At 47.0% G+C, this 18,980-nt stretch overlaps 3 protein-coding genes across 7 annotated transcripts; all 3 read left to right on the forward strand.

The window, feature by feature from the left end:
- Positions 1-4,108: 4,108 nt before the first annotated feature.
- Positions 4,109-6,398, forward strand: LOC9662195 (enolase). The gene is made up of 13 exons (XM_024688496.1): positions 4,109-4,272; positions 4,329-4,483; positions 4,541-4,715; positions 4,775-4,846; positions 4,899-5,015; positions 5,068-5,148; positions 5,201-5,277; positions 5,339-5,442; positions 5,498-5,599; positions 5,654-5,739; positions 5,788-5,874; positions 5,941-6,138; positions 6,198-6,398. Exons 1-13 carry the CDS (start codon positions 4,168-4,170, stop codon positions 6,276-6,278), a joined length of 1,440 nt encoding a protein of 479 aa, XP_024544264.1. The 5' UTR covers positions 4,109-4,167; the 3' UTR covers positions 6,279-6,398.
- Positions 6,399-6,463: 65 nt separating this feature from the next.
- LOC9660972 lies at positions 6,464-10,848 on the forward strand. 5 transcript variants are annotated; one of them, XM_024688466.1, is made up of 6 exons: positions 6,464-6,505; positions 6,568-7,171; positions 7,233-7,326; positions 7,386-8,348; positions 8,413-8,484; positions 8,554-10,848. In XM_024688466.1, exons 4-6 carry the CDS (start codon positions 8,339-8,341, stop codon positions 10,605-10,607), a joined length of 2,136 nt encoding a protein of 711 aa, XP_024544234.1. In that variant the 5' UTR covers positions 6,464-6,505; positions 6,568-7,171; positions 7,233-7,326; positions 7,386-8,338; the 3' UTR covers positions 10,608-10,848. The 5 variants fall into 5 exon arrangements, with proteins under 5 accessions (XP_024544234.1, XP_024544250.1, XP_024544240.1 ...); XM_024688482.1 differs by lacking the exon at positions 6,464-6,505 and having other exon boundaries at positions 6,518-7,171; positions 7,386-7,617; positions 7,698-8,348; XM_024688472.1 differs by lacking the exon at positions 6,464-6,505 and having other exon boundaries at positions 6,518-6,881; positions 7,124-7,171.
- Positions 10,849-13,117: 2,269 nt separating this feature from the next.
- Positions 13,118-14,977, forward strand: LOC9660973 (cytochrome P450 CYP736A12). Its single transcript, XM_002962458.2, has 2 exons — positions 13,118-14,113; positions 14,173-14,977. The coding sequence occupies exons 1-2, from the start codon at positions 13,205-13,207 to the stop codon at positions 14,806-14,808; spliced, it is 1,545 nt and encodes a 514-aa protein (XP_002962504.2). The 5' UTR covers positions 13,118-13,204; the 3' UTR covers positions 14,809-14,977.
- Positions 14,978-18,980: the final 4,003 nt, after the last annotated feature.

Genomic DNA, 18,980 nt, shown 5'->3' on the forward strand with positions numbered 1-18,980 from the left:
TAGAGTCCAGGCTGCCTCCTCTGCTTTGGTGTCTCAAACAATCCCTCCGCGTCCACCTTGGGCTTCTTCGTTGGAACCAGCTCTTGGAAAACAAACGTCTTCTCAACGTAGATCTCGCCATTGAGGACCCGCCTGGTGTACCGCTTCACCAGCATTTCCTTTGGGTCTGCTTGTCCAGGGATGGCCCTCCGCTTCTCTCGTCTCCTCGAGTACGTTAGAAGAGCTTTATGGGGCTTAAAATCCTGATAACCGGGAGCTGATAGTTCCGGATCGGCACTGCTGGTGGCACCTTCTTCGTTTCGATTCTCAGCTTGTGCCAGGGTTCCGTCCCCCGGCTTGAAACAAGTCCTCCTCCTCCTGGCTTTTTGCCGTATGCCTTTAGGAATCACCGCAGGCCACTTGAACGGAGCATTTTCGTGCGCCATCAGCTCTTCAGAAGCTTGTACTTGCTTCCGCATCGACTGGAGAAAAAAGTTACTTTTAAGCTCCATGGTTACATAAAACCTGGTGGAAAAGAACTGGCTGACCTCCCAATCCTTATAATTTAGCTGGAATATAGATTTCGTATCATCATCCTTCAGCGCAGCGTCAGTAGTACGTCTCGGAACTACACATACATGAGGTCAGTAAGCCATCTTTGCAATTCCCAGTGCATACCAATAATGTAGCTCTGATCACTGGCAAGCCTCACTTGTGCTAGGCCATCCTTCACCAAGACAGACAGCGTCAATATATTGGCAGCCGTTTCTGTGAAGGAATCCCTGTTGAGAACGAGCGGCTCGAGCTTGACACACTCTCTAGACTGCAAAACCTTGAGCATCTCGAGCTTCCGGGATTCTGACTTGTCCTCGGCGTCAACATCTGCGTCCTGCAAACGCCAGCTACATTAAGGCCCACAAAACGCAAGAGGTTACCTTGAAAACACTCCACTGTACCGCAGGCTTTGAGCTGCGCATGGACAGCAACGCTTTGGATCATAAAAAATCTCAGGCTCACAACTTTATGACTTACGGAGATGGAGAGCTTTCAGAGGTGTCTGCCGCATCATGGACGCTTGTGTTATGCTGGCATGACAAAGTGGAAATAATATGTACTGCATCCGGGTCACCTGTGTCATTTTTCCAAAATAATGAAGACCCAAAGTTAGAAGCATTGCCTTTTGCAAAATGAAAACAAAGCAGAAGAACAAACACAAGGATTATCTAGAAGAATTGCTGGCCGATGAAAGAACAAAAGAAGGCAAGCAAACGTTCCTTCTAGAAAAACAAGCACTACTTACAATCGGCATTCACAGAACAACCAAAAGCATAGACTACTCAAGCTAGAAAGTCGCAGGATCAGTTCAGCTTCTATGCTCCTATGCTTGCAAAGAAGCCAACAAGCAAATCTTTCTTCTAGAAACCAAGCACTACAATCGGCATTCACAAAACAAGCATAGAAAACCAAAAGCATAGCCTACGCAAGCATAGCAAACGCTTCTTCCAGGAGAAGAGACATTTCTTCGCGCAGTAACCAGCTCCTCTAGAGGAAAATTTCCTAAAACCCAGGCCATACCGTCAATCATTTTCTCCAGCGGTGCTCCTGAGCTCGATCCCATGGCGCCCGGCCAGCTCCCTAGACTCGCCTGGCAATCCCTCCTCGATTCCTCCAGGCGCGCTTCTTCCGCATGTGGATAAACCCTAGCTTTGCCCTCCGTACACGCTGGACAGCAACACATAGGATGCAGATCTCCGTGGCTCCAGCACGACGGAATATGCCGCCGCACATTCCGCCTGCCGCACGCCGCTGGATATCCTAGACGCCGCTAGCAGCGTCGTCCACGCCACGTCGTTTGGGATGTACGGCATTGTGAGGAGAAGATCCTCGGCATCTTGGAGCTGTCCGGACTTGCAAAGAATGGCCACCATGTATGAGTAGTGCTCCACTGTGGGAGCTAGATTCCAGGCATCTTGGAGAAGAATAAATTTTTTTCTACCAATGCTGGCTTTTCCAGCGTAGCTACAGGCATGAAACACGCTGGAGAACGTCTGCGCGTCGCAATATAGGCCATTGATTGCCAAGAGGGCCACTAGATCAAGGGCCAGGATCGAGTTTCCCGTCTGGGCATTTGTATTGATTATAGTGTTCCAAGAAATTGTGTCATGGTTGGGCATGGCTTTAAAGAGAATCGTGACATCGTGAAGATTCCCGAGCTGGGAATATGCCGCAAGCATTGTGTTCCACACTACTAGATTCTTCTCTGCCATGGAGTCGAAGATTCTTCTTGCTTCGTGAATATGCCCATTTTCAGCATATGCCAAGAGCATGGTAGTGTTTGATACTACATCATGGTGGCTAGGAATGTGATTGTAAATCCCTGCAGCATAGTCAATGTGACCATGCAAAGAAAATGCTCGAATCATTGCAGTAGAACACACTAAGTCGTGTTCCACTAATCTACCAAACAAGAAACACGCTCGCTCAAGCTCGTTGTTGCTAGCATAAGCTTCAATCATCGTTGTGAAAGACACTAGATCAGGATCTGGAATTCTGTCAAACATCATTTCGGCGTCTACAAATTTGCCACTTTGGGCATATGCTGCAAGCATGGTGTTCCATGAAACTATTGTCCGGTGAGGCATTTTTTCAAACATCTCCTTTGCTTCATGGAGGTTTCCATTTTGAGCATATGCCCTCAATAGGATATTCCAAGACACGGCGTTGTACTCAGGCATCTTGTCAAACAATGCTTTTGCTTTGTCGAGTTGATTGCTTTGAGCATATGAAGTTAACATTGAAGTGTATGCTATGAGATCAGGCTCAGGTATCATGTCAAACAATGCCTTGGCCTTTTCAACTTGAACGTTAGAGAAGGTTTGCAAGACAATTGTGCACACTAGAGAATCCCATTCAGGCAACCTGTTAAAAAACAAATTCCAACATTCCTCCAAATACCCGTGTTGGGCATATGCGGTGATCATACAAGTCCATGTTCGCAAACTGGGATTGATAATATTGTTAAAAATGAGCCTAGCGTCATGCAGTTTTCCAGCGTTTGAAACTTCACGTATTAAAATGTACCATGGTGAATGTTCTCTACAAGAGCTTTGATCCAAATTATTCAAAAAGTTTATGGCTTTTCTATGATATTTCTTCGAGGCGTAAGCAGAAACAAGAAAATCACATATCTCCTGGCTATGTTCCGGCATTTTGTTAAAAAGAGTTTCACATTCATCCAGATCAACCGGGGCATATGCTTGAATAATCGCCACCCAGGTGGATAGATCTCTCCAGTGCATCCGATCAAATAATTCTCTTGCCTTTTCAACTTGGAGCGATTTTCCAAGCGTCGCGATCAAAGTGTTGGATGATACAACGGAGTGTTCTGGCATCGCATCAAATAACTCTAAACCTTCCTTGACAAGACCTTTTTGGGCATATGCTTGGATCATAGAGTTCCATGAAATAGTGTCTCGCTGTGCCATTTTCTTAAACAAATCCTGGCACTCGCTAAGCTTCCCAGACTGAGAATAAGCCGCGATCATCGCCGTCCACATCACCACATTAGAACAAGGGCTCTGATCAAACAACACTCGCGCAGCTACAACATCACCACTTTGGGCATATGCGGTTATCAAAGTTGTCCAGGACACAGCATCTCTCTCCGGCATCTTTTCGAAGAGATTCTGTGCTTCTGTAAGATTCCCATTCTCAACGCACACTCTGATCATAAGATTCCAAGAAAAAACATTTCGATCAGAGATCTTTCGAAAGGTTTCTTGGGCATCCTCAAGACTCCGGCACTTACCGTACATCTCCACCAAAAGATTCGCTAGATACCGGCTCTGAGAGTAAGAGCTACTGAGAACTAGGCTATGGATTCTCTTCCCTGCGCACAAATCTCTGGAGTTTCCACAAGATCGTATTCTCCCCGCGAGAGAATCTTCTTCCTCTCTCGCGTTTGGCAGCGCCGTGCCAATTGCCGCCATTGTTTAAAGCTTTCAACGGCCAGGATGGCCTATACCCACGGTTACGATGGAAAACAATCGCGACCTTTCATCTCGTTGCGCCTTTTGATTCAAAAGTGGAGCCCGTAACCCCCGCCGTTGGATCTTATTGCTGTTTATTTTCCACTCCCCGGGGCCATTTTTAGGGTTTGCATCGCGCGAGGGTTTTTGGCTGGGCGAGATGTCGGTTCAGGAGTACCTGGAGAAGCACAAGCTCTCCCAGAGGATCGAGGATGCTGTGAATGCTGCCGTGCGTGCCAAGTCGCCAGATCCAGTGCTCCACATTGTAAGTTTTTCTCGCGATCGCTCAAGATTTTGAAACCCCCTCTCTTTTTCGCGCAGTCGCGTCATCTACTGAAAGCTACTGCTGCCGCGATCACCAAGGTCAGAGCCAGGCAAATCTATGACAGCAGAGGCAATCCTACGGTGGAGGTGGATCTTTACACCAACAAGGGCATGTTTCGTGCTGCTGTTCCTAGTGGAGCTTCGACTGGAATGTAAGTTCATCAAATTCAGTTCCTTTAGTGTTCGTGACAGTGGAGAATTTGTCTCAGCTATGAGGCAGTGGAGCTCCGCGATGGTGACAAGGAGAAGTACATGGGAAAGGGTGTGCTCAAAGCAGTCCAAAACGTTAACGAAAGGATATCGGCTGTGTTGGTTGGAATGGATCCAACGAAGCAGGAAGAGCTCGATGCAGCTATGATGAAACTAGACGGCACAGATAACAAGGTTTCTCTATTTCTCTTTTCCTTGCATCGTTTTTCTCATGCTGAATCTTTTGTGCAAAGGGGGAGCTTGGTGCCAATGCAATCTTAGCTGTTTCGTTGGCGGCCTGCAAAGCTGGTGCGGCCGAAAAGGAGGTACGTTATACCGGAATAAAGGCTCGTTTCCGTAACATTTTGGATTCTCTAGATTCCATTATATCAACACATCGCCGATCTGGGAGGCAATCAAAAGCTGGTGCTGCCTGTTCCAGCCTTTAACATTATTAACGGTGGAAGTCATGCCGGAAACAAGCTTGCAATGCAGGTAAATATATGTTTTTTCCTAGGGGGTTTTGGTTTCTTACGCTTGACGGCAGGAATTTATGATTTTGCCTGTTGGAGCCGAGACGTTTGCGGAAGCCATGCGTATGGGATCTGAAGTTTACCATCATTTGAAGGTGCGATTTTTCGTGGTGTAGTTTGTCTCGTGCTCACAACTGTCTTCTACAGAACGTTATCAAAGCCAAATATGGGATAGATGCGTGCAATGTTGGTGACGAAGGAGGGTTTGCTCCAAATATTACCAGGCAAGATTTTGTGCTCTTGTTTTCAGCTGAACCTTTTTCTTTTTTCCCTTTTCTTTGACAGTTCCAAGGAAGGACTGGATTTGATTAAAGAGGCCATTGAAAAGGCTGGATTCACGGGAAAGATAAAGATTGGAATGGACGTAGCTGCTAGCGAGTTTCATACTTGTAAGGGGTTTGACAAAGTTTTAATCAAGCTAATCTTCTCTTCCATGATGACCAGCCGATCATCAGTACGATCTCGATTTCAAGACACCTAACAATTCTGGAGCGGAGAAGAGAACTGGAGCTCAAATGATTGACATGTACAAAGAGTTCTGTACAGGTTTGTTATTCATGTTTTCCCCAGTATTATAATTCTGTTCTTTTGTTTCTGCAGAGTACCCTGTGATCTCGATTGAGGATCCCTTTGATCAAGATGACTGGGAGAACACAAAGACACTAACGGGCCTGAATATCTGCCAGGTAAAATTTCGCCACTAGAGATACGAAATTTTACGTGCCGTGGACCAGGTTGTTGGCGACGATCTGCTCGTGACGAATCCCAAGCGTGTTGCCAAAGCGATCGAGGACAAAACGTGCAATGCGTTACTTCTTAAAGTACGTGTTCCCTTCTTTCTTTAAGCGCAGCCGAGGACCAAATCTGATCTCTTGTGTATTGTGTAGGTGAACCAAATCGGAACAGTCACGGAGTCGATTCAGGCCGTGAACATGGCAAAGGCAGCCTCATGGGGAGTGATGGCTTCTCACAGAAGTGGCGAGACTGAAGACTCTTTCATTGCGGATTTAGCGGTTGGCTTGAGCACTGGACAAATCAAAACGGGAGCTCCTTGCAGAAGCGAGCGTCTCGCGAAGTATAACCAGGTAGAGATATATCTCTTAGAAAAGCTTCAAGCTGTGTTGATTTTTCTCTTCCTTTTCAGCTTATGCGGATTGAGGAAGAACTGGGTCCCAAAGCTGTATACGCCGGCGCCAACTGGAGGCCAAACGCTCCCCCTCTTTAGAACAGGTTAGATGAGTAGGACTACATATATTTCCATCGGCTTGGCTCCAGGTATATCCCGCGCAAATAAAAAAGCTTTGAGGCTTGGTATGACTAACGTCATACTCGCTCTACTTCCAAATTCTTGGTACTGCCTACTCATGAACATGGTGTGCTACATTGGTCAACTTGGTTTCGTGTCTTCTAGTGCATGCTACAGAAGAAAAACCAGCTCCTGAATATGAAATGGTACCTTTCTTTACTTTTCTATGATTGTCTATGTTGTTGAAAGCTTGACATTCCTCTTGTAGGTGCTGGCAAGGCTTCCACAAGTGGCCCACGCTGTTCCGGTTAGAAAACTCTTATATCTGCCTAGAAGAAGTGACTTCGGACCCTTTCTCGGCTCGATGGAGGAATGAGTAGCCTGGACGAAGGCTGCTGATGCAGGTGCATGCGCTTTTCTTTGTTATTGAATTATCTGACTTGGATTTCTCAGCCTCCGATGGAGCTGACAAAAGGTTTTTCAACTCGGGACTCGAGAACTTAACAGTACGAAAGGGTGGGCGCTGGAACGAGAAACAAAGAGGAAAAGAAAAGTAAAAAGAAAAGGTGACACGCATCCTATGTGAGTGATTTCTCTCCCTCTTTTGCATTTTATGTGGAAGTAAAACCTCCACCAGCGTGGCATGATGTGGATCGTGAGCGTGATATTCATTAGGCAGGCCCAGGAAGGACAGCGACTCATTTCCGGTCTTTTGTTGGCCTTTTTTTCTTAAATGGTTGAGTCGACGGACTGCTTGGGTGGTGTTGTTGGCCTGCCTGTGACTGCTTGTGTCTATCTGACTTACCTTTGGGGTCTTTTTCCAGAGCTCTCAATCAGCATTCACACGTCCAGACGAAAGAAGAAGGCCACAGGTCGGGTCTTTGATTTATGTGGCTTTGTCGATTGCTCTAAACATGTATTCCCTGCTTACAGAAGAAAGCACTGCGTTTGGATCATCCGCCCTGTGCGTGGATCCAACTCCGTAATGACGACTTTAAAGCTGAGGTGAGATCGTCGTCTCGCTCAGGTATTTTGTTTCAAGAAGAAGAAAAGGTACTTAATTCCAGCGGTCTCTCGCTTTTGAAGGTACAAAACGAAATTTCTTCGCACGGCTGTACACCTTGTCCTCTCTGTGGGGCGTATTGAATTGGAAGCTAGCTCCACACAAACAGTGCCGCTGCCTTGGAAGAAAAATATCGCGGGGCCTTCCTCCAAACAGGTTCGCGTCCCCTCCATTTTAAAACCCTCAAAACCAGCAGGGATCGAGACGATGATCGAGGAAAGATTATTCCCCATCATTTGAGCAACCAACATGCACGTAAGATCCAAGAACTTTTTCTTTTTTTTCCTCTCTCTCGGTTTGCCGAGGTTTTTGTAATGTGTGATTGTGTGCTACAGAGCGAGCAAGCCACTATCTCGATTTTGGTGTTGGTGATGGGTGTGCTGCTCGTTTTGCTCCTTCGCGTGACAAGAACGATTGGAGTTGGATTGGATGGATTGATGCGCGTGTTCTTGCTTAGCGAGGACGCAAAGAAATCCCACCTGGGAATTAAACGGCCAGTGTGGGGATTTAAAGGTTCTTGGTGATTTTAGAGGCTTCGTTTATTGCTTCCCAGATTCCTCTGTTAGAGAGCTCATAAATACCGAGGGAGTGCTGTACAGTTTGGGCCACTGGCGCGCGATTGACTTATCCCTGCCGTACACTTCATTCTCGTGCGGTGAAGAAACCCTGGCCCGTCATTGCCTTATTTGCATTAGTTTTATGCGTTCGCGCGATTCGGAGGAGCGGCTATGGCGCTGGCGGGCGGGGCACGGCCAAAGGCGCTAGGGTTTTGCTCGCGATGGGAAATTTCAGTCGAGCAGCGCGTAGGAGCATCGAAATCTCTCTCGCGCGCTCTCTCGGGGAAGCAGGAATAGGTCTGGCCTCTCCAGGGGCGATTATCGAGCTGTGCGTTGCGCGCGTGGTGATCTAGGCGGCTCGCAAGGGAGTGTTTTGCTAGAGGGGGGCAGGAAATGCTCTGGACGATCGGAGCAGCACGATGAAATCTGGTAGATTATCTCTCTGTGCGCTGGGATTTCCCGAAATATTCATGGCTGTGCTTTGTCTGTGCAGCGCGGAGGGCGAGAATCAATGCTCCATCGTCTGGCCACAGCGAGGGGAGTTACGGAAAAATCGCGTCCTCGGGTGAGTGAGCGCTAGAAGCTCTGCGATTTCTTCGATTCTTTTTTCTAAGCGATTGCGTGGCCTCCACAGTGAAGTACTCTGGGCTCAAAGATTTTGCTAAACGCTTCGTGGATTGCGACGAGTTCACCTCCCACGCGCAAGAATGGCTGTTAGGTAAGCTCGGGAATCCGGAAGATCAGTTCAAAGAGCCTTTCCAGCTTGACGAGCTCAAGCAGCTGGACTATGCGCTGGAAGGAGTGATCTTCCAGCAGCTCCTACGAATGCCGTACTGGCAGCGTGGCCTCTCGGGGAACATCGCCGCGGAGATAAACCTCGCGGTGGAGGATTTCCTCCACACCATAGCTCAGACGCTATGGGAGACGCTGTGGAGCTCGGAGGACCGGATGCCATTCTTCGTCACAGGGCCTCGGGGGAAGAGGAGCTACTTGGACGGTGTGGCTCTGGTTGGGAAAAGTGGCAGGGGGATGAACACAGTGTGGGAGCACATAGTGGAATTCGTGGAGGTCCAGCCAGAGATTGGAGGAGACGCTGGGTTTGCCGTGAGCTCCATCGTTGGTCGCTCGCTCTTCCATGGGATTCATATGCTCATGTCGAGGCTCTACTCCGAGAAGAAGCCGTCGGTGAGAAAGCACACGGACACGGCCTACGTCTTGTTCGTGGATTCCAAGTGCGGTGGGGTGATGAGACTACGTGGGGATATCTCGAAGCTGGATACCAAGGCAGGACTAACTTATGAGGTTGCGACGGACTGGCTCGAGCAGCATGCAGACGTAGCGGTCTCTTCGGTCGAGCAGGTATGGAACAGGTTTGGCAACGCTAACTGGGGGGACTTGGGGGCCTTGCAGCTCATTCTGGCGACTTTACATTGTATCGAGCAATGTAGAGGGTCGCCGAAGAGATCGCTGGCCGAGTTGGCGAGCGACCACGGGTCGCGGCTGCACAGGCGGAAGATCGAGCGGCGGTTTCTGGAAATCCAGGAGAATGGAATAGACCATTCTTACCGGCAAGAAGTTACGAGCCATGAGATACAGGAGATCGAGGAGATCGAAGCACAGGAGATTATACGCGAGTTTGAAGCACTGAAGCTGGAGCCGGGGTCGACGCTGTGGCTGGAGGATGCCCAATGGCAACGCGGCTGTGGCTTTCGGATAGTAAGCAGCCTAGGAGACGAGAAGTACTCGATGTACAGCGCAACCTCCCTGGACGAAGGTGACAAGCTACTGTCCGTGTACGTTGGAGCGCATCCCTCTCAGCTGGAGCCGTCGTGGGAGGACATGACGACGTGGTATCAAGTCCAGCGGCAGACCAGAATTCTCAACACCATGAGCCAGAGGGGAGTCTCCAGCAGGTACTTGCCGCAGCTCGTATCGTCCGGCCGAATCCTCCACTCGGGCTCCTGCTCCAAACAGAGTCCTGGCGGCCGTTGCGATCATCCGTCGTGTGGGATCTCGGTGCTGGTCACGTCTCCAGTTGGGGAGCCGCTGGACATAGTGGTGGCCAAGCACGGCTGGCTCTCGCCGGTGGAAGCTCTCAGGTGCTGCCACGATTTGCTCTCGGCGCTGCGCAGCGCTGGGTCCGCGGGGATCCAGCACGGGGATATCAGCCCCCAGCGAGTGATCCGGGTGAAAGGTGATGGAGACTACTTCTACGTTCTCATCGACTGGGGCCGGGCAGTGCTGGAAGACCGGGACAGTCCCGCGATATCTCCTCGCTACTCGTCGACTTACGCGCTCCAGGAGGGGAAGCTGTGCCCGGCCGCCGACGCCGAGAGCCTCGTCTATCTGCTCTACTTCCTCGTCGGTGGGAGTATGCCGGAGTTTGAGAGCTTGGAGGCCGCGCTCCAGTGGAGAGAGCGGGCTTGGGCTTTGAGAACTTTCCAGCTCTTGCTCGGGGAGATCTCGACGGTGCTCAAGGCCTATGCGGACTACATCGATAGCTTGATCGGGACTCCATACCCGGCGGACTATGATATCTGGTTGAGGAGAATAAGCAGGGCGTTTCAATCGTCCTCCGATCAGGACAACCATGGCAAGAGGATTCAATACATTGAAGGCTCCGGGGGTGTGATCAAGCCGGTGGATTACAACACTGGTGAATCGTCCGGGACGTCGGGAACTTCGTGACAGTCGAGAGACAAAAGATCACGCTGCGAAGTTATTTTGGCTCGATCATCCAAGGCGTAAGTGGATGTTCCTTGGCACGAAGAACACACGGTAAGGAAAGTGAGTCCACAGGACTCTAGAGGAAGAACGATCTTTCCAAACAGATTCTTTCACTGCTTAAAGTTTTTATGCGATCAAAAGGTTTTTTAATCTGTAAGTTCTTTTTTGCATTGCAATCCAAAAAGGTATATAAATTCCTTAATGTGCTTTGATCGCCGCCGTCCAGTCACTACCGTCCAACCGCTACCGTTGGATGGTCAATAAATCGCTGGTTTGGAGCTAGGGTTCCAGGACATCCTTTTTTACAATGGCCATGATCAAGAGCATCGAGAAGTGCGTGTCAAAGTATGAATCACTGCCTGAGAAGAAGAAGAGTGGCGCGCTCAAGCAGGGCAGAGCAATGGTGAAAGAGTTTGTGTTCCAAGTGGCACACATCGAGGGCGAAGGGCTCAACACACTCCAAGAGGTCAGCGATGCCATTAACCAGTACGACCAGACAAAGTCCTTCGCGCTTGACGGCTTTGGCGGTGACAAAAAACCAAAGCTCATGTCAACGCTCAACCTTTACAAATGCCTGTGCTGGGTCAACGCTCTGACTAAGGCCGAGAAAGTTCCACGCCTAGATTTCGAAAAGATTCTCCAGATCCATAAGATGCTTGGGGAGAATACCAAGGACGAGGCCGACGCGGGGGAGTTCCGGAGGGGCGAGGCCTGGACATTGACCACAGAGAAACGCAAGCATGTCTACATGGATCCTAAGAAGATCCCGGCGGCTCTCGAGCAGCTACTGTCATCTACCAACAAATCCCTCGAGGAGGCATTTGCAGCAGATCCCAAGCTCAGGGTTGCAAAGGTGGTGAGCATCAGCGCTGCCTTCTTTTACAAGTTTGAGAGTGTCCACCCGTTCAGGGATGGGAATGGACGTGTGGGCAGGCTTTTGGTGGCCTACTTGCTTGCCTCCATCGTTCCCTGGGGTGCCAACAATCTCTATGCGCCCCTTGGCGGCGATGACGTTTTCAATCCCTGGGATCCTCCAAGGTTTGTGGACAAGAGTGTGTACCTTAAGTGCTTCCAAGTGATGCAACAAAGGAAGAACAAGAGTGGCGAGCATCCGGTGGAACTGGAGGCGCTCTTGGTCCAAGGGATTCACATTGGCTGGACAAAGTTCCTCAAGTGTTTATAAACTTCTGATGAATTCCTAATGTATCAAATACATCGCCAAGCGACATTAATGGGGAAAAATATGTACTTAGTACTGTTTTGTTCGTGAATAAAATTTACAATGCACATCTCTGACTCTCATGAGTAAATAAGGATTAAATCTAAAACTTCCTTGATCTAACGTTAGTAGCAATCTGGGACATGTTATGGAAACAAACTTCCGTGGATCATACTCCTTTATTCCTCTAGAAGAGGAGATCTGAACAAGCACTCCCACAGTATGGTCACATAAACTGGAAGAAGATCTTGGAGCTGTAAGGCTCGAGAGAATGCGTTCTCAGCCTCCCATCCCAGAGCGTGGTTCTGGTCCATGATGCGTCCATCTAGCCCAACACCAGGAGGCTGATGTTGCTGATAGAAGCAAACACTACTCTTCCCACGAGCTTGGAGCCGATCGAGGGGGTTTGTGTCAGCTTGTCTGGACACCATTCCAAACATGGTGGTGTTGATCGTGCCTGGAAGTGGCGACATTCACTCGGGCGTTAGGAGGAAGAGTAAGTGTGTATGCAATTATAAAAGCTTATGTCTCCTGGGACAATACTTCAAGCAATGATATGAAGACAAACCATCTGAGGTAAGACTTTGTGTGTATATCGACTCATTCTAAGTCATGGAAACAGCAAAATTCATTACGACTTTGCTCATCCAGACAACTTACTTGTCAACCCTCTCGCCTCATGCTTAGCTGGGAGAATAAATGCATGAAACCGACTATACAATGATATAACATATACTATAGGCAAGACGGAACCTACATGAGGACTATTAGTACCGTCATGCCCAATTAGATTCATGTGAGCATTGTATCCCTCTTTATAGGGGACTAGGGACATGGAGAGTTGAGCATAATTTATTGTTGTATGTTTTGTGAAACATCTAGTGATTCCTTGATCAATCGTGGAGCAAGTTACTGCTGATTGCAATGTACTCTGCAAAAGACTCAGAGGACACCATAGAAATAGACAAACAAAGTCTTCCACATGGCAACCATAGCACCGGCCTTTCAGTATTGTATTACAGATCAGGCTGTGCCTATCTACATTGAAAAGGAAACGTAAGATGGTCTCGGTTGGGGTGGGCTCGCAAAAGCTCATGAACCACACGGCGATCTTGGAAAGACTCTGCATGGTAGAAATGGCTGACAGAAATCTGGTCTGGGATGGCGTCTGGCATCCACCAAGTCACTGCATGTGTGCCAGCTCGAGTCGGGATGCATTTGCCACCGTCCTTTCATATTGCTTGGTTAATGCAAGCAGCAAGACTTTGCCGTTTGGTTTGGTCGGATGCGAATTTCACACTTTGGAATTTTTCGAAACAAGAGCCTTGCCTGATGTCAGATGAAGTTCTCCTATAAGAGCAGTCGTCTTAATCGGCCAAACACCACACGGATGGATCTAGCACTTGCTGTCAGCTTTGGAATTTTCATCGCTCTCTGGGGCTTGTGGCTCTTGAAAGCTCGTTCAAATCTTCCACCAAGTCCATGGGGATTGCCCCTGATTGGCCACTTACACTTGCTAGCAGGAATGCCCCCGCACAAAGCATTGCAACGCATGGCCAACAAGTATGGTCCTATTATTTCCTTGAGGTTGGGAATGATCCCAACTGTGGTGATCTCCAGCCCAGAGCTTGCCAAGGAGGTGTTCACCACACATGATCTAAATTTTGCTTCCAGGCCGTACATGGTTTTCGGCGAGTATTTCAGTTATAGCTCTGTTGGACTTGTAAGTAGTCCCCATGGAAAGCTATGGCGAAACACCCGCAAGCTGTGTACAACGGAGCTCTTCACGGCCCAGCGTATCGACTCTTTCTCTTGGGTCAGAAGGGAGGAGCTCTCGCGTGCGTTGGAGGGGATTTTGAAGGCTCATGGCAATGACAAGCCTGTGGAGGTGAGAAAAGTGGCCAGTGTTTTCGCCTTCAACATCACATCACGAATTGTGATGAGCAAGAGGTACTTTGGTGACGAAAACGTGGATGCCGATGCCATGGAATTCAAGGAGCTCAATGACAATGTTCTTGAGCTGACCATCAATCCCTGTCTTAGCAACTTGGTGCCCTGGTACCTGAGATGGCTGGACTGGCAGATCCCTCGGTACAAGCGAATCCATGCCAAGCAAGACAAGTTCTTGCAAAAGATCGTTGACGAGCACAAGGAGACAACACGGAAATGCAAGGATTTCCTTGATATCATGCTTGACTTCTTTGGAGCAGGGACACAAGGGGAGACATATGTGAAGGCAAACCTCATGGTAACCCGTGCAAAACTTTTCCATATTGCTGCTAACAGGTATTTCTATGACAAATGCAGGAGATGTTAATTGGTGGAACTGATACCACCAGCACTGCAAGTGAGTGGCTCATTGCTGTATTGATGCACGATCCTCGAGTCATGGCCAAGCTCCGCGAGGAGCTCGACAGGGTTGTGGGCAACACTCGGATGGTGCAAGAGTCGGACCTCCCAAAGCTCGAATATCTCCAGCTCGTGCTCAAGGAGACATTGAGACGCTATCCTCCGGGTGCCATAATTATGCCGCACATCTCAAGCCAAGCATCCAACGTTGGCGGCTTTCACGTTCCAAAAGGGACCACTCTCCTGGTGAATTCATGGGCGATTGGAATGGCTCCGGCAGTATGGGAGAATCCCACACAATTCCACCCGGAGCGCTTCTTGGGGAGCTCCATCGACGTCAAAGGCCAAAACTTTGAGCTCCTCCCGTTTGGATCCGGCCGTAGAAAGTGTCCAGGAATGGCCATGGGATTGCGAGCAGTGGAGCTTCTCGTGGCGAATCTTATCCATGGATTCGACTGGAGCTTTGTGCCCGGGACAACGCCGTCCATGGAAGATGTTTTTCGCAGTGCTATTCAGCTCAAGATCCCATTGCAAGCCATGGCAAGTCCAAGGTTCCCAAAGGATGTCTACATCAATCAGACATCACATCTTTAGTCACCATGGACTTCGCTACAAATAAATTCTACTCAATGCTGGCTAGACTTGCGTCTCTCCCACTCCACAATGTAATATATAGATCGGAGAAATCTTGGTTGTCCCAGCAATATATACATTGTCAGATCCAAATTCCAAGGAGAGTGGAGAACCGCCATTTGAAGGTCTAGTGTAGCCTCGGTCCTGACAAGACGATCTTTCCAACCACGCAAAAGTTTTAATCGTGCATTTCTAGTCACCTTGTATCCCCTTTGCCCAGCTGCCAAACGTTCTATTCATCAATTTCCGGTCAAGGAGGTCAAAATTTGGTCGTCCTTGAAAAAAAGAGAACGGTAAAGAGACAAATATTGGAAAATCTACCTCCGACTGAGAACATTCTAGGTGTCCAGTTTGCCTTGGGTTCGTCCCAGGCACGTCTTGCAGTGGCTCCAGGGCTGCTGATTGTCTCCAGGTCCCTGCTCTCTGCCACAGCCTTGTGGAGCAGCATCCAGCTTCCATTTTGGAGCTTCCAGCAGAGTAAGATGGCGTGGCGTGCGTGAGATGAGTGAGTGGAATTGAGTATTTGAAATTGAAACAATTATTTCTATTTAACAATTCTACTAAACTCATTCCAAGATTAATCTAACTCTTTTCTCAAATGAAAAAAATTGATTTTATAGTTGATAAAATTTAAAAATATTATAATTTTAAAAAGGTTAATTTGTATCAGTGCTTAATACGTTTTTAAGGGCTAAAAAATGAAATAAGAAAACAATCATTAAACATTTTATGAACCCTTAATTGCCACTGATCTCATTTATATTATTGGATTAATTGTTGTACCATTAAGCTGAGGCTAGAAACAAAGCTGGCATCATAGATGACCTTCAAGCAGCAGCAATGGGAAATTGAGAAGTCAATCATGCATAAAAATGTTTTTGTTTTAAGCATCATATCACCTCCACAGAGCCATTAAGCTTTATAAACTCTAAATAAAGCCAAAGCTTACAATGTACAATAAGTCTGAGAAAGCAAGAGGAAATCACTACCAATTACATCTTCTAGATGGAAAAAGCATGAGTTAATTAAAAGACACCTTTATGATGATCTACACTCTAAAGCCAAATATGCCATTATATCTACTATTGGGCACTATTAAGAATCGATAATTATAGAAAAGTATGCCATATTTTAACTTTTTGGATTTATATACTTGTACTATATTTATCCCTATGCATCATTGCTGCTAGTAGAAGATGAAAGATGATTTTTAACTCTCATTAAAATAAAAAAAAAATTACCCATTCTTGAGAAGGGTAAATTTTGTTTTAAAGGTTAAAATCTCAAAACAAAAGAAAGTAAAGTATAAATGCAAGAGAAAACAAAGTTAATAAGAATTGCTTAAGATCTTGATTGGAAATAGCAAGCATTACTAAGACAAATGGTTCAAGCTTTTTGAGGAAAAGAGCATTAATAATCTCCTTGTCCAAAAGGCTAATCAGTTACCCTTGAAGGCAAAAGAAGCAAGAGGCTTATTTTATTCCAATCAATAATGCAATCAAAAACATTCTAGTCTATACTATAAAAAGGAGTATTCTGAAAGAATGTTTATTTTGATTGGCCTTTTTTAACTGTACATATTCCGAGCCTTTCTTAACACTAACGGGCTTCATTTGCGCGACCGTCTAGGTCTTGCCAGGTCTACGGTCCATTCAGAAACTATGGGCCACAATCCCCACTGCATCAGCCAGAACTGAGCACGCTCTTGCTAGGCCAGGAAATTGTAACACCTCCATCTCTCGAGAGGGAGCCTCCATTTCATAATCGCAAAGATTCTTATAGCATGTGGGCAAAAGCCTGGCCTACAGAGGATACAGCAGCACTCTCCTATTTATCTCCTCACCAAAAAGACTTGGCATGTGGATCTCCAAACACTCTAACTCCAGCGTGTTGCTAAAAAAGTGATGAGGAGATAGATAGCAAGAGCATTGCTATATCCTCTTTTCTATCTATTGTGGCCGGGATTTTGCTTGGCTCCCTCATGTTGTGTCACATGGTATCAGATTTAGGGTAGTGATCTTTGCAGTTAAGTAAGAACACAAGTTGAAATGGCGTCATCCTCCTTCCCAGAGATGGAGGTGTTTGATGGGGACAATTTCCTGGCCTGGTGAGAACGTGCTTAGTTCTGGCTGATGTGGTGGGGATTGTTTCTGGAAGTAGGAAATGTCCTGACCAGGACGAAGACCCTGCTGGCTACCAAACCTCGCAAGTCCTAAACGCTCACGCAAATGGAGGTCTTGCAATGTGAACCAGGTTATGGGCCTTGCGCTGTGTCACAAGATGGGACACTTAAGTCTAGACTGCCCTGTAAAACGACAACGAAAGGAAGCTTGAGCACGTGAAGGAACCTCCAGTTTCAAGGCGTGACGACAATCAAGACTCTGATGGAGCCACTGGTGTTGGATTGCGCGGCAAAAAGCCACACCACGTCAGTGAGGGAGCTCTTCGTGACACCCAGCCATTAGTGTTCCTCACGGTTAATCGCCCGTTGCCGATTCTTGGTATTGGATCGATCCAGATTCAACTTCCACGTGGTGTGTGGTACGTTTCTTGCGCTGGACACACTCTCATTTCCTCGCAAGTGCTTTTGCTGCACATATAGGGACCAGTGGCTTGAGGGAGGAAGGTTGGCAGGCTTTTCAAGTTGTTTTGCTCCGTGCAAATCCTGAACCAGGTGATGGCGACAGTCCATGTAGATTGCGAGGGGGAGCAGCAGATCTCTTGACTTGGCACTGGAGATTGGGCATGTCAATCAACAAACCATTTGCAAGATGTCACGAGCTCTAGTGGGGAATGGTTTCCACCAAGATGCCACTGTGCGAGCCATGTCTTAAAGGCTGCAGCAGTGACATTCTTCACTGAAAGCTTTTGAGCATGTTCTCACTAAACATAAATGATTTTTTGTAATATAATTTGTCAATGCAAATTTTGTAGTAATCATTATGATGTAAACACATTTGGGTGTTAAGAGAGCAGGGCTCTTGAGAAAGCTGTGTTTCTCAACTTTCGTTCACAAAGGCATGAAATTATAAGGCATGGGCAAAACTTCTTAATACAAATTGCATTATAAAATTTTGTAATGTAAAAAAACAATGGAAAAATTGCATAGAAATAAATACATATAGCTTGTGAGAGCCAAGTGTATGGCTACAATGCCGTATACTAATATTAACATAATGGGATTTTAGTAGCTGTCAAATTGGTTTCAATTTGGACCACGCGCTCCTGTATATAAGCTAGGGTTTTTGGGCTAATTGATATGCTAAATAACTTTTCAAAAAGTTCAAATCCAAGAGCTTACATATTTAGGGCAGTGATTAATTTATAGTATCTGCAAATGTTGTCCACATTTTTTATATTCCCTTTCCATATTCGAAACACTCATATTGGTGGAAATGAGGGGTAACTTTGATTGTCTCTGAGGAGTGCTTGGATTTGGGATTTTGGTTTAGATTTAGCTTTTGCATTATCTAAATCTAGCTTTTTCCATTTCCTTCCTTTTGTTCTTTTCTTTCAGAATTTTGGTTTAAATTTAGCTTTTTGCATTGTCTAGATCTACTATTTCCTTCTAGCTTTTTGTCATTTCTCTTTTTTTGCTCTTTCTTTTTCATTTGTCTCCATGGCAGATCAACAATCTCCTCCTTTGACTCTGGAGCAACAGTTGGTACAATTGCTTGATGTTATGCGCTTGCAATTGAACAACCAAACTCAGTTAATGGCGGCGTTCATGGCACATGGTACAACTCCTTTTACTCTTGGTGCCAATCCTCATGTTCGGCCGGAGTTCTTTCACGGGAATCTTGGGGATGATGTGTACCATTGGTTCGATCACTTCACAGTGATTGCCATATATCATCTTGGGATGATGCTCGACGTTTGCATGATTTTCCCATGTGTCTCCAAGGGACGGTGTTGCAGTGGTACAACAGTTTGAGCGCAGCCACTCGTGGGGATTGGAGTGTTCTTCCGGACGTCTTCAAATGCGCCTTTGGACATACCGATGACTGTGATGATGCCTTCCAACAATTGCATCATCTTTGCCAAGGGCCATCTGAGTTAGTGATGCAATTTAGTGTTCGTTTCTGAAGTCTTTTGCTTCGTGTGGAGCCAAATATGTCGGAGCGGATCAAGCT

This window comes from Selaginella moellendorffii, unplaced genomic scaffold (genome assembly GCF_000143415.4).
Source record: "Selaginella moellendorffii unplaced genomic scaffold, v1.0 SELMOscaffold_2, whole genome shotgun sequence".
In the NCBI taxonomy this organism is placed as follows: Eukaryota; Viridiplantae; Streptophyta; class Lycopodiopsida; order Selaginellales; family Selaginellaceae; genus Selaginella; species Selaginella moellendorffii.